Here is a 16175-nt window from a genome sequence, read left to right on the forward strand (position 1 = left end):
CTGTCTATTAAAGGAGAATCGGTCTTTTCTATTTATGTAGAAAGAAGACCTCAGGCTCTAAGTTCAGTAGTACTGTTGGAACCCAAGTGTGGGGGTGGGATGGGATGAGGGTTGTCCCTTCCCACACCATGACTTTGTCTTTTGCTAAGAGAGGAACTCACAGTTTGGGAGTTCTAGTTAGCATAAGAGCACAGAGGCTCCCCTCAGGGATGGGGCCAGGACCTGGAGGATGTACCGAGGGGGCTGGAGGGGATGGCTGGGAAGCAGTGGGGGCAGGAGGTGGGTATATGTTGGAATGGGATGCCATCACTTGTAGAGAACACTGTTTCTTTCTTTTCTTTTTCTTTCTTTCTTTCTTTTTTTTTTTTTGTCGGTCATGGGGCCTAAAGCTGTAGACTAGCGCTCTATCACTTGAGCCACAGCCCCACTTCCGGCTTTTTCTGCTTATGTGGTGCTGAGCAATCGAACCGGAGGTCTCATGCATGCAAGGCAAAAGCACTCTACCACTGAGCCACTTCCCAGCCCTAGAGAACATTCTTGTAGTCATCAGAGGAATCTTATCTTGGTAGGTCTGACTTCTTTCACTCAATTCCTTGGTGAACTCTCCCTGAGCTGTGGGCATCTCACCTCTGTGTAGATAATAGAAACGTCCTACGAGAGAGTTGGATGAGGTTGAGAAAACAGATATTAGACAGAGGGTGAGAAAAGAACCAAAATCCTGCTCACCTTCTGGCTCCCAGGGAAATCCTCATTGGACCTGGCTATGAGGGAAAGAGAATTCAGGTCAGGGTATCTGTGCTCACGGATCTTCTCCCTGCTTTTTTCTTGTCTTCCCTCTTGCTGTATGGAGCATGGACCAACCCAGGGAGATTCCTTTCACTTCTACTCCATTTGAAAATAGAAGTCGGAATCTTGAGGCTGGGGTTCTAGTCCCAATTCAACCATCACAAACTGTATGACCTTAGGCTTTAGATTCTGAATCTCAACTTTCTCAACCACCACCACCACCACCACTACCACCACCACCAATAGCCCCTCCCAACCCCAACCAAACCAAACTAAAACAGCAAAAATTCACCCCCAAAAACAAAAAAACAAAACTGGTAATGGTAATGACTTCATCACAATGATGAGGCTGATACTTAAAAGACACACAAAGGATGCTCTTAGAGTAACTGCTACCCTAGACTTCTACTGGAGTGTAACCTTTTAGGTCTAAGGACTATGTTTATTGTATCTAATCTCATATTAGCCCTGCAAAGTAGAGGTTATTAAATTTCTTTTCATATTGAGAAATCTACTGTCATTCTGTAAGAAGTGGAACTGTACATAAATACGGAATCCTTAGAAACTAGGAGGTGTTTTCCAAATGATAAGAGATTCTGTACCATCCTTCCTCAACATCTTGGAGCATAATGGCCTCTCTTGAGATCACCCACCTTTGTTCCTTTTCAAGGTTGTATGTACTTCTGTGTAGATAACACTTTCATCTCCTTCATCTTTCTGATACTGGTGATGTGCTGCCAAAAAAAAATTGAAGCTTAAATCGGACCTGTCTGACTCTTTCACTGTCCTGAAGACACTTAAAGAAAGAAACCAATCAGTGGCCCTGTCAAGGTGATGACTAGCATGGGAATCTGTCATTAGAGAGGTGATGTCTACCATGGCATAGGTAGACATCCTCACTCAGAAGAGCTTAGCTGCCTCCCTAGCTCTGATATGCTTTGAACCAGATTGCCAAGCATTTTCTTTTCTTATTTTTGGTCATGGGGATTGAAGTCAGAGCATGGGTGCTGTTTCTGGGCTTGTGTGCTCAAGGATAGTGCTCTACCACTTGAGCCACAGCTCCACTGCTGGCTTTTTGCTGCTTAATTGGAGATAAAAGTCTCACGGACTTTTGAACCATAATCCTTTGAACCATAATCCTCAGATCTCAGCCTCTTGAGTAGCTAGGATTATAGGCATGAGCTACCAGAGCCTGAGGACATTGTGGACCATATCATCAACATTCAGTTTTGTAGTGAGACTGTTGATATACAGAATACACAAATAAATGTGTATGATTGGGTGCTAATAAAACTGTAGTTTTCAAAAATAAGCAGTGGGCTGGGTTTGGCCCAGGGGATGTCAACTTTTCCCTGCCTTCTCCTAAAGTCCTGACTCCCTTCCTGCCTCCACCTCCCACAACCAGCTGTACTGCACGTGTTCCTCAAGCCCTCTCCAGACGCTGCCATTTCCCTTCCCTGGATGCTTCTGCCTCTGGAGGCCTGGTGCTGGTGAGGGGCTCCTTCCTACTTCTTGTGAGATATCTTCTTCTGCCTTTGCAGACAGGCAGGGTCCTGCTGGAAGTTCTTACCATTGTCATGTAGTGGACACTGCTCTCCATTTGGAGCTGGGGATGGATTCTGGGATGGAAGGGACCCTAGAAGACACAGAAGCATGTCACTGTATTTATGGAACAGGTGTGGCAGTGGGGACAAGAGGCTCTGAAAGGATGGTGGTGGAGTTGCTGGCTGTTTTCCAGGGTTACTTTACTCACAGGTCTGGACATGGCTAATTTTGGGTGGGATTTTCCTTTGAAACATCCTCTGTAGGAGAGGATGGCTCCATGCAAATCACATATGGTAAGGTCAGAAAGGAGAGGGTCACATCCTTACACAGACAGGGTGCTTCAGGAGGAAGAGCTAATAACATTACCACATATTAGGGGCCAGACACAGGACCAGAAATTTCAAGTAAAATTCTACTTCCTGGCAAAGCATTTACCCCACTGACCAGCATGCAGTTTGTTTTTAAGAAAGCCTCCCTTCTTAATTTTTGGGTAACTTATATTCTTTGTAGTCCTCTTGCAAAGGTGGATAGTGCTATCTCTGTTTGGTTGGTGAGAAGACAGGCTGGAAGAGGTGAACTTTCCAAAAATGTAATCAATGGAAGAGACTTTTTCTTTTCTGCCAGTAATGGAATTTGAACTCAGGAGCTCAATTTACTTGGCTTGCTTTGCTGGCTGGCACCACATGAGCCATATCTCCAGTCTAGCTTTTTACCGGTTATATTTTGAGATGGAACTTTGTAGACTTTTCTTCCTGTGATGGCTTCAAACCATGACCCTCTGGACCTAAGCCTCCTGAGTAGCTAGGTTTGCCAAGCTAGGTCCAACCAGCTGAGATAGATGTTAATCCAGCCATCAGCATGCACTTGGATTTCATGTGATTTTTCAGCCACTAGCATACAGGCTCTGTGAAAGCCGATACTTCTAGAACTAAAAGGTAACTTCTGGGGTGGGAGTTGTGTCACGTGTAGACTTTAGAACGCTGGATGGTGCCTGAGAAATACTCATTAGCTCTAAAAGCAAGATTCAGAATCACCAGGTAGGGTCTGTGGAAATGGCCACTTCTGTAAAACCAAGAGGGCACCTATGGGAATCAGGCAAGCCGCTCATTATTAAATCTTCTTCAATGCTCATTTGTCAGACCTGTGTGTCCCATTCTCACCCGATGAAGAGTTCCATAACTTCAATGGAACTTCGTTTTATAGGCGGTTTGATCAATAATAAAATAAACATCTTAGAACCAACAACGCAGAACCTGTACATGTAGGTGAGTGCTACTTTGAAATGGATCCCTTACACAACCATATCCTTATTCCAGTGATTGCATCATTGGCCAATGTGTTTTGACAATTGTCCTTAGACTATCAAGCCATCAGATCTCTTGGTGACATATTTTCTGGTTGAGAAGTAGATGTGTTATTTGGAATAGGTAAGCCTCTTCTGGAGCAAGCTATGAAGACTGAAGTGGGTGGTTGGTAGCTTTCTTGTGTAGCCATGAAATTTGAAAATGGTTTTCTGCCTGACTCTCTAAAGAATAATTTATGTTCCTGAGACACTGGGATTTCAGGACCATCCCCAGGACCATCACTGTTTGCACATGAGAGACAGTGCAGTCCACTTGCTCCCAGGTTGGCAGCAATGCTACTGGTGGTATAAGATCTCTCTGCTGTTCCTTGTAACAGGTCTCAAGAGGCTCCACTCTCTTGTCTGGGGCTTGGAGGGAGGTGGCTGTCAGTGTCGCCTTGTCTTTAACGCTAAGGCAAGTTGATAGAAACGTTTGTGTCACTGTTGGATCACTGGCAGGAGCAGCAGCGACAGGACTCTCAGATCTTCAATTTGTGATCCCCGCTGTAGTTGTCTCTTCATCTAGCCTCACCTTTCTCATATGACACAGAGATAATAACTTAAGCAAGTCTAGCCAGACTTAGGATGATCAAGAGAGGGATGATGGGAAGTTGGATAGGTGGAGACTGTTACATCAAAAAGGAGAGAGAAAATTGAAGCCTCTCATGAACTTGAACTGGGTACTCAGAGAGGCAGAAGCCTGGGTCTGGGGCTAGGGGGACCACCTTTCAGACACTCTGGCCTGTGGTCTGGGAAGGATGCTTTGGGTTCATGACTGGGTGATCCTCCTTTATAAGTGAGCTGACTCAGCTCCCAGAAAGTACATTATAAATTCCTTCTACTGAGGGACAAACTTAAACAAACTTGAATAAATAAATCTAGCTTTGGGGGTTGATAAGGGCAATCACTTAGAAAATAAGAACACTGTCTCCACAGACAAGGAAGTAGAGTTCATTTGAATCCCTGCAAGTAGACTTAAAATTCCTAGATATAAATTGGCACCAAGCACCTTTGGCACTGACTGCCATTCCTTTAAATGTGGCCTGAAGCAAATGACACTTAGAGTGGGAATAAGCATGTAGCCATCGAAAGTGTCTCATTGATATCCAACATTCCTGCTTAGTTATCACTGCCAAGAAAGGTGGAGGAAGAAAATTTGCAATAACACAATTAATAAATAGCCAATGATCTGGTTGTTTTTACTTCCTCTCTACAAAAATCTTTTACACCTGGAATTTTAGCCAAGCCTTTTTTTATGTTCAGTGACTGATTTAGAAATCAGAAAATGAACAGCAGGTGGAAGAGCAGCCCAGGGAACATGATGGGGTAATCCACTGGGGCTAGAATGAGGACTTAACTGTGGGACACTCCCTCAAGCACGTTAGCTTGTTAACCTGAACGCTGCAGCATCCCTGAGAAGGATAGATTTTGGTGCATCTTAGAATGAACTGGCCTAAGGCCACAGAACTAGTAAACAGTAGTGTTGGAAGAAGGCCATGGCTCAGCTTTCTCTATCATGTTTACTTTCTGAAGTGTCACCATCTGTTGAATACTCCCCTAACAGCATTGTAAAGGTGAGTATTGAGTGTGCAAGCATGCACATATGCACTCTAGCTCTCATTTTTTTTCTTTTTCCTCTACCAATTTGGCTGCGTTTAATGGAAGTTGGAGGCCTTGTTTCTTTTCAGTCATGTTCAAAACCACAGATCATCTTCCCAATGCAAAGGACATCAATATAAATCACAGTTGGCTTGTAAATATTCCTTGGCTTATGTGTCTCTTCATGCCTGACAGTGCAGCTGTATGTCTGTGTGCAAATCTGTGTGTAATTGTGAGCATGTGCAATAGTGTGTCTGTGAGTGAAGATGTTCTGGAAGCTGTAAGTGTCCCTCCACATGCCCCCTTGTGTGACATGGGAGGAGAAGATCCAAATTCTACCTGCCAGGTTCCTGTTGGGTTTTGGCTTCTCAAAACCTGAGCAGTGGTTGGCATAGGAATTTAGCAATCAAGAAAGCCCCAAAGAGATACTAACCAGCTTTTCTCCAGGGTCTGAAATATGCTAGAAGCACAGCAGCAATGAACATTACACCAAGCAGACTCCCAGGTAGCCAGGCAACCAGCCAGTTGCTGATGGTGGGGGTGGACAAGACTTGAGAACCTGGGAGGGGAAAGTGACCATGAACAGTGAGCATAAAATCCGAAAAATCCCAGACAGGCACAGGCAAGGCAGAATGGCTGGCTGTAGAAGAACTACCTGCCTACAGGAGCCTTGGAGATGGGAGTGCAGGATGGTTGGAAAGCTCCAGCATGGCTGAGTCATGCTCTGCATGGCCACATAGCCCCACCCCAAGGTGCATGCCATTCCCTGCCATGTGCAGCGGGTAGGCCTCCCACTCCAGGCTCACATGCAGTTGAGTAGTGGGCCATCATGATGCTGTTTATGGTAGGTGGTAGGGAAGAGAGATATGGTCCCTGACAACTTGCTTGATTCAGACAAAATACACCATCCAGAAAGAGCTACTTGGACTCACTCTTCTCTCTGGAGACACTGCTCTTGGCCTCACAGGAATAGTTCCCAGCATCCTTCACTGACCATTGGGAAGAAGAAGGGAAGCTGTTCTGCCATAGGGAGCCCAGGTGTTTCCCCAAGATCTCCCCATCAAGTAGAATGAGTACAGGGTTGGAAGGGAGCCATTCAGAGACTCACAGAGGAGCTCTACTATGTCTTCCAAAGCAGGGCCAGTGGCCCTGTGTCATAGAGAGAGCACAGGACAGGATACAGGAACTGAGATTGCACAAGAGTATTAGACATCTCCACCCAATCACCCAGGGCCCAGACTTCCTCATTCCTACTTTCCTGTCTCTGCTCCCAGGGAGTCTTGTTGTCTGATGACTGGACCCTTGGGAAATATTTCCCCCCGCTTAACCCACTTACCCTGGACCATGATCTCCACGCAGTAGCTCTCTTTTTTAACTTGGCCACCCTCAGAGGCTACCTCACACCAGTGAATCCCAGAGTCTTCCTCCTTGAATCTTGGGATGCAGAGTACTGGGTGGCGGCCCCTGTCTTGCAAGGTATAGCCATCCTTGTAAAAGGAGAAGAGGAGCCTCAAGGCTGACTTCTGGGGGTGCAGCTTTGTCTCACATGTCAGGGTCAATAGATTCTCCTCATGGGGCTCTGGAGGGGTGGCCCTCAGCACAGGAACCTGGAACAGCTCTGGAGAGACAACAGGCCCAGGGCTCATGAAGGGAGTACTGGACAGTGAGGTCTGGAAGACTGAGACCAGCCATCGCCCAGGTTGCAGCTCTGAGGCCCGGGTGGGAGACAGTTTGCTCCTCAGGATCCGTCCTCTTGTCTTCATTCACGCACTTCTGAAATGACTCCCCTAGAGCCAAGCCCCTCCTTTAGTGGTTGTTTGGTCCTCAGAGGGGAAAGATGAATGGCTGGTCTGGTCTAGAACTCTTCCTAATCTTTCCTCTTTTCCCTGGCTCTAGACATGCCCCATAGGATGAGGGGATATTTGGACAGCATCATGGGCCTTCAGGACACCATGGATTGGTTCAACATCAATAGCATCCAGAGAGAAGGGTGTCATCCAGAGAACTTCTGAGCTCTGGAGACTCAACAACACCTTACTGTCTTACCAGTAAGTGTCCTTAGTAAGTGACTCACCTTGGACTTGAACCACGGTAGTTGCTGAGGTTTGTGTGAGCTGGGATATGTAAATCACCGTCCCAGTGCAGCTGTACTGGCCACTGCTTGCCGTTGTTGCTGTCCCCAGGATTAAGGAACTGTTGGTGTTAGGGGAATCAAGTAATTCCCCATCTTTGTAGAACTTCACCTGCGACACAGCTTTGTTCTTCTCTCCCTCACATTTCAGAGTCAGTGTGTCTCCTTCAAAAACAGGCTGTGGCAGGACTCTGAGGCGCAGCCAGACTGTGAGACATGGAGATAAGGTCAGCCTTGGAGCTGCAGGTCCCATCAGCCCTCATTTCCCTCTCTGACCACGCCCAAGGCCTCTGGTGTGGATGGAGGCTCCCAGAAAGCACCTTTACAGCCCTTGCCTGTCTCAGTCCTTCAGGCCAACCAGCACAGGCTAGGACTTTGACTTTCTTTCTTCTGCTCTTCTTCCTCTTGTCACTTTGTTTTCCCTATCTCTTGCCTCCTCTGCCTTTCTCCTCTCCACGCCTTCTCCCCAGCCTTCTTTCTTCCCTTTCTTTTTTTTCTCCTTTTACTTTGCACTTTCCTCCACTGCCTTGACAAGTTGGCTAGGCTTATTAAATCCACTGTCTGGTCTTGTTCCTCCAGACCTCTTTTCTCCTTCCTTAGATTGGCTTCTACTGCAAATGTGATGCTTTCTGCTGTGTGATGATGCTTTCTTTCTGTGTGATAATACTGCATATTGGCCTGTTGAAGAGAAGCTTCCTGGCTAGTCTTCCTAGGCCCAACCTCTACCTCTACCCTTGAAAGGAACTTTCGTTTGCTTTCAACCATGGGAGAGATTGCTTATTCTTTTGCACATATTCCTACGTTCTATGCTATGACACGGATGAGAGCAGAGATCCTAGGGATTCGGAACCTGTCTGGAGGGAGGCAGCAGGCTAGATCTGTCCCCATGCTGTATCCATTCCAAACAGCCTAGGAGTCCATATGGATGCTCTGAGTGTCATGCAGGGAGCTGGAGGCCAGCCCTAGCACATCCTGCTTCTGCCTGGATCTCCCTGGATGCTTAGGGCCCACTGCTGTTACTCTGAAAAGAGAACCCTGTGATGTTTACAGCATCACTGAAGGGTAAGCCTTGTTTCCCTGACTGTCATTTGGATAAATTCCAAATATTGGTTTGAACAACTCCTCCCTGAATAATGAAGCAGGTCATGTGAAGTCAAGGTTTTTATAGTAAGACTTTTTTCCCTTAGTGGACAGAAAGCACATGAAATGGGATGGGACGGGGAACAAGAATAGCTGCAGAAGGCTACTGATTGGACAAAGTGCCTGCCTCTCAGAACATAAAAGGGAGGGAAAAGATTCAGAGCCTTGTTAAGGACAGAATATAGGAGCTCCAGCACCATGCTGAGAGGAGAGCCACTTTTAAAGAAATAGAGAAGAGGCCCAGAGCCACTGAGTTGAGACTCTAGAATTACTCAAAGCCTTAGTTTGTGGATCTCCGTGTTTACTAGTCAAGAATCCTGAGGAAGGGGCCTTCTCTGGTGCTGCAATGCAGATGGTTATGGGGACTCAATAGCACTGTCCTGTTTCTTTCCATCCATTCAGTGTTGGCCCAGAAACATACTTGGAGTTAGAAGAGGCATGGACAAGACTTACCAGTTTTCCCATGACAGGTGACTATAAGAGAACAAAGTGATAACATTAGATTAAAAAGAAGAAAGAAATTTCACTATGGAAATAACTTTTATGCCTTTCACTTCAACAATTGGTGCTTACCCCTAATCATCCCTCGACCTAGCCATTCAACCACCCAACCACTAAGCAAATCACCCAGACAGCTAACTATTTACCCACCTAATTACCAAGCCCCCAAACATGAAAAAAATTAACTTTTGGGCTGGGAAGTTGGCTCAGTGATAAAGTGTTTGCCTCGCATGCATGAGGCCCTGGGTTCAATTCCTCAGCACCACAAAAACTGAAAAAACCTTGAAGTGGCGCTGTGGATTAAGTGGTAGAGCGATAGCCTTGAGCTGAAGAGCCGAGGGACAGCACCCAAGCCCAGAGTTCAAGCCCCATGACTGACAAAAAAATTTAAAAAAAATTAACTTTTATGGTGATTGGAATTCTGAACCTTATTTGAGTTTCGAATAATGCCTCCTCAGACACATCTTTCCAAGTATCCCAATCAAAAAAGATTCTCCCCAATCACTTTTATGAGTTCCCATGGCATCATCATCAGACCACTAGTAACTGAATTTATTATACTTACCAAATTGACACCTTGTTATCTATTTTCCTCTGTCAGGAATGCAAACAGGCATTCTATCTATTTTATTCACCTATTGTGATATTTAGCAAAACCTCCAGTCCTTTTTACTCTGGTTATTTTTGAGATAGGATCTTACATTTTATTTGTGCTAGCCAGGACTGTGATCTTCCTATTTATGCTTCCTGTTGTAGGTGGGATGTTAAGATACATACTATCGTATCTTTTTTCTGTATGGTTTTCTTTTTGCTTGGGGTATCTTTTTTTTTTTTTTAACTCTGGGGTGTCTTAAAATAGCAATTCTCCTGATCTCAATCTCCCTCATAGTGAGGATGGAAGTCATATATCTTTTATCAAGATGGGGTCCCAAGAACTTTTTGCTTGGGCTCCCTTTGAGTCAGGATCCTTCCAGACTCAGTCTCTCAAGTAGTCAGGATCACAAGCATGAGCCTCCAGGTCTCAGGTAATGATTACTTTTGATCGCTAACTTGTATGAGGGCATTATTGGGAAGTGGTGAATAGTAGGAAATGGGACCTTTGAAGGAAGTAGGTACCTGAAGAATGTTATTGGGAGAAGTAACTGTCTCTGGCCCCTTCCTGCATCCCCTCGCTGTTTTCTGGCTGCCATGATGTGAACTGCTTGTTTGCCATGCCTCACTCCTCCATTATGGACTGCACTTCTGAAACTGTGAGCAGATAAGTCCTTTCCCCCTTAAGGTGTTTATGTCAAGCATTCTGTCACAGTGATTAAAAAGTAAAACAGTAAGCATCTGTAGAATGTTTCCCTTTATGTCCAATGGTTTGGACCTACCTCCCACCATATAGCAAGGCCTGGACCTAGTTCCTGTGATCCGTAAATAGTTGTGAGGAACAGAATGTGGAAGCCATCAGACTGAGGAGGCAAGCTTCTCTGGAGGAGTAATCATTAAAGGATGCAGGATGTAGGTCAGGCAGCTCAGTTAAACAAGAGAACAACCAACAAGCTTTGAGATGTTACCCACCATTGCATTCATGCTTTTAATGATGCAAGAAAATAAATGGCCTGAGAAGACAAACCCTCTCCCCACCAAAAAAGATAGATAGATAGATAGATATGGCTAGATAGGTATGAAGAGCTTAGGTAGGGGAATGAGGGCCCTAAATTGAGCAGCAGAGTTGGGCATGAGCTATGGAGACTAGTCTGATGTTTGGGGCAAGGGATGAAACATGACTGGCTGTAGGGCTAAGTGTAGTTAGTCCAGACAATCTTTACACAGTTAGCTGTGCTCTCCATTGGTGACATGTAGTAGATACTTTGAAGGACACTGAGAAATGCAGTCTCGGGGTTATTATGGTTTAGATATGAGTATTTTCCTCAAATATGTGAAGGCTTACCTCTCAATTTAGCCACATTTGGAAGTAGAGCTTTTAGGAAGTGACTGGCTCATGAGAACTCTAATATCACCAGTGGATTAACTCACTGATGGGTTCTTAATTTGGTGGCAGTATTGGGATGGAGGAGCTGGAAATTTAGGAAGTTGAACCTAGTTGAGTTCCATGTTTAATTCTGCCCCTCAATTTAGAGTCTTCCATCCTCTCAACGTTAATAATCACGTAACCATAGCCATTATCACTTTTTGGCTTGACCTCTGTGGAGAACATACTGGGATGTGACATGAAAGAATATATGCCCCTTCCTTGCTTACTCTGTCTGCTCTGGCTACCGTGAGGTGAGACACTTACCTTTACCATACTCCCCTACCATGATGTTTCCACCCTGCCACAGGCCTAATAGACAAATGTGGACAAAAACCTTGGAAATTATGAGCCTTAGGTTAATTTTTCTCACAGCAACAAAAACTATCATAAGTGTGGTGTGTTACCCTGTAAGAGTGGACATGTATCACTATTTTGGATATGGAGCTTTTCAGGCTAATTTTCTTAGCTCATGATCAGCTCAGTTATAAGTTCTCAAATGTAAGAAGAATTGTGAGGATCCCTTTCTTTGGATCCCTCTAATTGTTTTTCTCCTTCTTCCTCAATTGATGAGGTTGTTGTAGTAGAAAGCATGCAGGAATTGGGTACCAGTATCTCTCACCCATAATCCTTGTTGCTCAGGAGGCTGTGATCTTAGGCTCATAGTTCAAAGCAAGCCTGGGTAGAAAAGTCTGTGAACTTCTTAGCTCCAATTAACCAGCAAAATGCCTTAAGTGGAGATATGGACATGGTAGAGTACCAGCCTTTAGTAGAATAGGCCAAGCCTTGAGTTCAAGCCCCAGTACTGGTGCGAAAGCAACAATAACAAGTAAAGGAAGCATGCAATATTTAGAAGCAGATGACATGGATCAGACTCATAGATCTGCTTCTTTCTGTGTGAGCTTGGATACACTGTCTAAATTACAAGAGCTTCCAATTCTTCATTTTGTTCTATCATATAATGGGAATGATAATGGTAATATCCTTTTTACAGCATGGAGGTAAAGGTTATATTAACCCACTGCCTGAGACAGCGGTTATGACACTAACTGAAAACAGAAAGAAAGCCTAACTTCAGGGTGACTGAGAAACTGCTCTGCAGTTTTGCCTTTCTGCCTTTCCTTCCTTACTGGGAAACAATTTTGTAAGTACAAAATGGTGAATAAACAGTGGTTGAGGGTACCTGAACTTCATAACAGGGGAGAAGTCATCTAGAGAGCAGAGCCACTTTAAATGATCTCTAGTCTCCAAGTCTTGGACCTTGGAGTTTGGATAGTAGAACTTCAGTCTATGATCAAGATGCCAGTCAACTGGGAACACTCAGAGTGACTCCTGCTTATATAGCTGCTCCTGTAAAGTGGGCTTGGAGATAGCAGTTAACTGTAGGCTAAAGATGATGTGTGGCAGTGTCAAATGACGACCAAAAGCTATTGTCAAACTAAGTTGCACTGTAGTCCCAAACAGGGGGAAGCAGCATTCCCCCTGGAATCTATGCTAGTCAGTCCATAAAGCGAGGGAACAGAAAGTCCTGCTCCTTAGTGTGTTGATAAAGCATACCAAGACAAACAGAATAAGGTAGAAAACAGGTCTAGAAGCTATTTCCTATTAGATTTGCTGAAGGATTTGGGATTATTTACTCTATTGACAATAGTGTAGGAGTATATTAAGTCTTCAATCATTCGGTAGTCTGTTTAAAAGCAGAGAGAGACTATGTTCTGAGTCATTTCACAGTATAGAAGAGAGACTAATTAGAGCCACCACGAAGGCAGCTTTTAGCTCAACATAAAGAACAATCTCATGCCTGAGCTTTATCAAGGTGGCATATGCTACTTTGCCGAAGGTGGCTTCCATGTTTCTGGGAGTGTGCCATGGAAGCTGTGTATGTGAGTGTCTGAGGGTGAGCTCCAGTAGGAAGGGGAGTGGGCTAATCCTCAGAACCATTTTCCAAACTTTATATACTTAGTGTTCAGCCATGTGCTAGCATGTTTGAATCAGAGCCCCCTAACTTTCTGGAACTTTGAGAGCAAATAATAGTAGTAGCCACTTATGAGGGAGACCATGCCTTGCTAGATAGTTTCAATGAATTATTATTTCCCACTGCTCTTTAATTAAAACCCAGCTGTGTCTGACTATAGACAGAACGGAGAAAGCATGAGGTTTGACTTCAGGTGGGGCTGCATTTGTGTCTCTGATTTCAGGAAAGTTTCTTAATCTTTCTGAATCCTTGCCTCTTCCACCACTTAATAAGGATAAAACTAACTACCTTGTAGGCTTCTAAAGGTTAGATGATTCATATAGCACAAAGTAGTCATTTAGTGGTTTTTTTTCCCTCCCTCTCTTTTTGTCCACATTTGAGAGGAAATAGCAACTCTTTATGTACGGTAACTGTACCTCCATGCCCAGCCCTGGGGGGTTGTATCTTCTGGAGTCTCTGAGCATCAAGTCTGGCCTACAGTGTCTGGTTCTCCATGATACTATACCAGTCAGCTGATTACTGGCTACCCTCTCCCAACTTTGCTAGTTTCTATCCAAATCCTGGATTTCTTGAATTCTTTATCTAGATAGGCCCAAAGGCTGTTACTTGTATAAAGTCGTGGAAAGGTATAGTTTTACATTTTTGTTCCCATGAAATCAATCAACAAACAAATAAGCAAACCAATCATTGGAACCGAGTTAAAAAGGTCAACTCAGAAACTCTCAGAAGAAATGAAATACATGCACAAATTGTGTCTTTGAGATATAGCATAGAGAAACTGATTGATATAGAGCTGAATTGGGGGTAGAAGCAGAGAATATTCCCATTGTAGCCTATACACAGAGAACAGCTCCTTTCGTCACTGCATGACCAGCTGGCATGGACAGAAGGGGAGAGAAGAGAGAGATACTGGTCAGAGAAAATAGATTTGAGAATTCAAACCAACCCCCAAACCATCAGACTCCAAGCTCACCATACTCCCAATGGTAAGAAGATAGAGGCAGTAGAAGCAGAAGAGAAAGGGTCAAATTCAAAAAGGCTTTAGTCAGTGCACAAGACTTGTTTTAGCCCCTCACCAGAGTCTTACCAATCTAATATAATGTTTTATATCTAATCTTTATTTTTTATTTTAATTTTATTGTAAAGGTGATGAACAGAGGGGTTACAGTTATATATAAGTCAGGTAATGAGTTCATTTCTTTTTGAACAGTGTCATCCTTGCTCTCATTTTCTCCCAGTGTTTTCCATCCTTACCCCCTAACTCCCATGTTGTAAAGCTCATTTCCAACATAGTGTCTAGTGAGTATCACTACTGAATTCATTCACCCTTCGTCCCTACATTTCTGTGCTTCTCTTTCCCTCCCCAAATCAGATAAACTTATATACAAGACAAAGGGTACAGAAATTAAAAAAATTTACAAAACAGTGACAAAAGGAAATAAACAAAATCTGGGGGAGGGACTACAAACGGTACAATAAAAAACTCGTTTCCATTTCTTGGAGTTCATTATAATAAGCATAATTTTATATGATCATATGCACATAGCTACTGAGCTCTTGAAAAGTCAGGTCATTGGCAAGAGGTTTTAAGAAAAGGCAAAGGCCACACAAGTATACTTTATCTTATAATCTCACCTCTCATTGATCTACAGAGTGCATGAACGTCTTTCCTCAGTTTTCTCATCTCTTTTATTGTGTCTGCAGTGGCCTTTCCTTTAATCTTTGTTTTCTTTTTGAGACAGCCCCGATAAGTCTTTGAATTTGATTTCACTGGGTAAAAATGTCATTGGAAAATGAGGACCGCAGAATGTGCTTCTGCCTTCCTAATTTACCTCTGACACATTGAGGGTCTACTCTGCCAAGAAAATAGAATAAAAATTATGGCAAAACCAGGCCGTTGGTGCCTGTAATAATGCTAGTTACTCAGGAAGCTGAGATATGAGAATCGTGGTTCTATGCCAGCCCAGGCAGGAAAATCTGTGAGACTCTTAACTCCAATTAGTTACCAAAAAAGCTGAAAGTGGAACTGTGGCTCAAGTGGAAGAGTGCTAGCCTTGAGCAAAAGAGCTCAGAGATATTATCCAGGCCCTAAGTGGATTGACGAGTGCGTGTGCACACTCACGCATGGGCACACACACACACACACACACACACACACACACACACACACACACACACACACCCCACAACAAAATAAAAGGAAAGAACACAACAGAGTTCCTCATACTTCTGTGTCCATTTCCCCTAAGCATGCCCACATGAGTGTATGTCTCAGCCTCCGAGAGGACTTGGTATCACAGGAGTGGATGTCTGGGCTCAGTGACTTACCAAAGAGGAGTATAACCATCCATAGCAGTATGGTGTCCATTCTAGTACAGATCTGGAAACACAAGGAAGGCTGCAGGCAGAGGTGAAGTGGAGGGAGAGCTCCCAGGCCTCTGGTCCAGGGTGAACAGATGGCCTCCTGTGATCTGGGTGGTGTAATAGCTTGGTAGTCTAACTAGAGGAAGTGGGGGAGAAATTTGAAAAGCTCAAAGTGGTATTTCCTTTTCAGTTGAAGTTTATTAAATATATTGGTTTTCTTGACTATAAACACTGCAGGAATCAAGTAAATGGCATATAAATGCTTGCTGACATTCTCTCTGTGGCTTCAAAAAGCTCACTCCAGGGAACAGGATAGAACATGGCTATGAGATATATCCACTGAAAAGATCCTTTAGAAAGAGACTTTCTAGAACTGTCTCTCAGCTTTTCTTTGTCTGGGGGATAGCATAAAACTGAAAACACTAAAATTGTCTGCATCCTACCCCAAATCCCAGAGAGACCTCTACTTCTTTGAGGTCCCCCCTTTCTATAGCTCTGGAATGGACCCTAAACGCCCATGTGTTAAATAATTTGGTCTTAGTCCATAATGCTATTGGGAGGTGGTGAGACCTTTAAGAGGTAGAGCTTAATGGGAGGTCTTAAGTCATCAGAGCATGCCTTCAAAGAGGATTGTGGGATGTGGGTATCAGTCTCTTCCTCTACCACTGCTTCCCAGGAGCCAGGGGGTGAACAGCTTACCTCACCTTATGCTCCCTGTCATAATGTACTCCCTGTGCACAGGCTCAAAAATTGATACAGTGAGAAATGGCTGGGC

The 16175-nt window shown here is 44.2% G+C and overlaps 1 protein-coding gene across 1 annotated transcript; it reads right to left on the reverse strand.

The window, feature by feature from the left end:
- Positions 1 to 2291: 2291 nt before the first annotated feature.
- Positions 2292 to 15432, reverse strand: Fcrl6 (Fc receptor like 6). The gene is given in 8 exon segments (XM_042681461.1): positions 2292 to 2422; positions 5706 to 5831; positions 6178 to 6270; positions 6273 to 6458; positions 6609 to 6890; positions 7347 to 7610; positions 8997 to 9017; positions 15365 to 15432. Coding segments are annotated over 8 exon segments (1143 nt in total). The 5' UTR covers positions 15405 to 15432.
- Positions 15433 to 16175: the final 743 nt, after the last annotated feature.

The sequence above is a fragment of the Dipodomys spectabilis genome, unplaced genomic scaffold (genome assembly GCF_019054845.1).
Source record: "Dipodomys spectabilis isolate Male_0828 unplaced genomic scaffold, ASM1905484v1 ptg000069l, whole genome shotgun sequence".
In the NCBI taxonomy this organism is placed as follows: Eukaryota; Metazoa; Chordata; class Mammalia; order Rodentia; family Heteromyidae; genus Dipodomys; species Dipodomys spectabilis.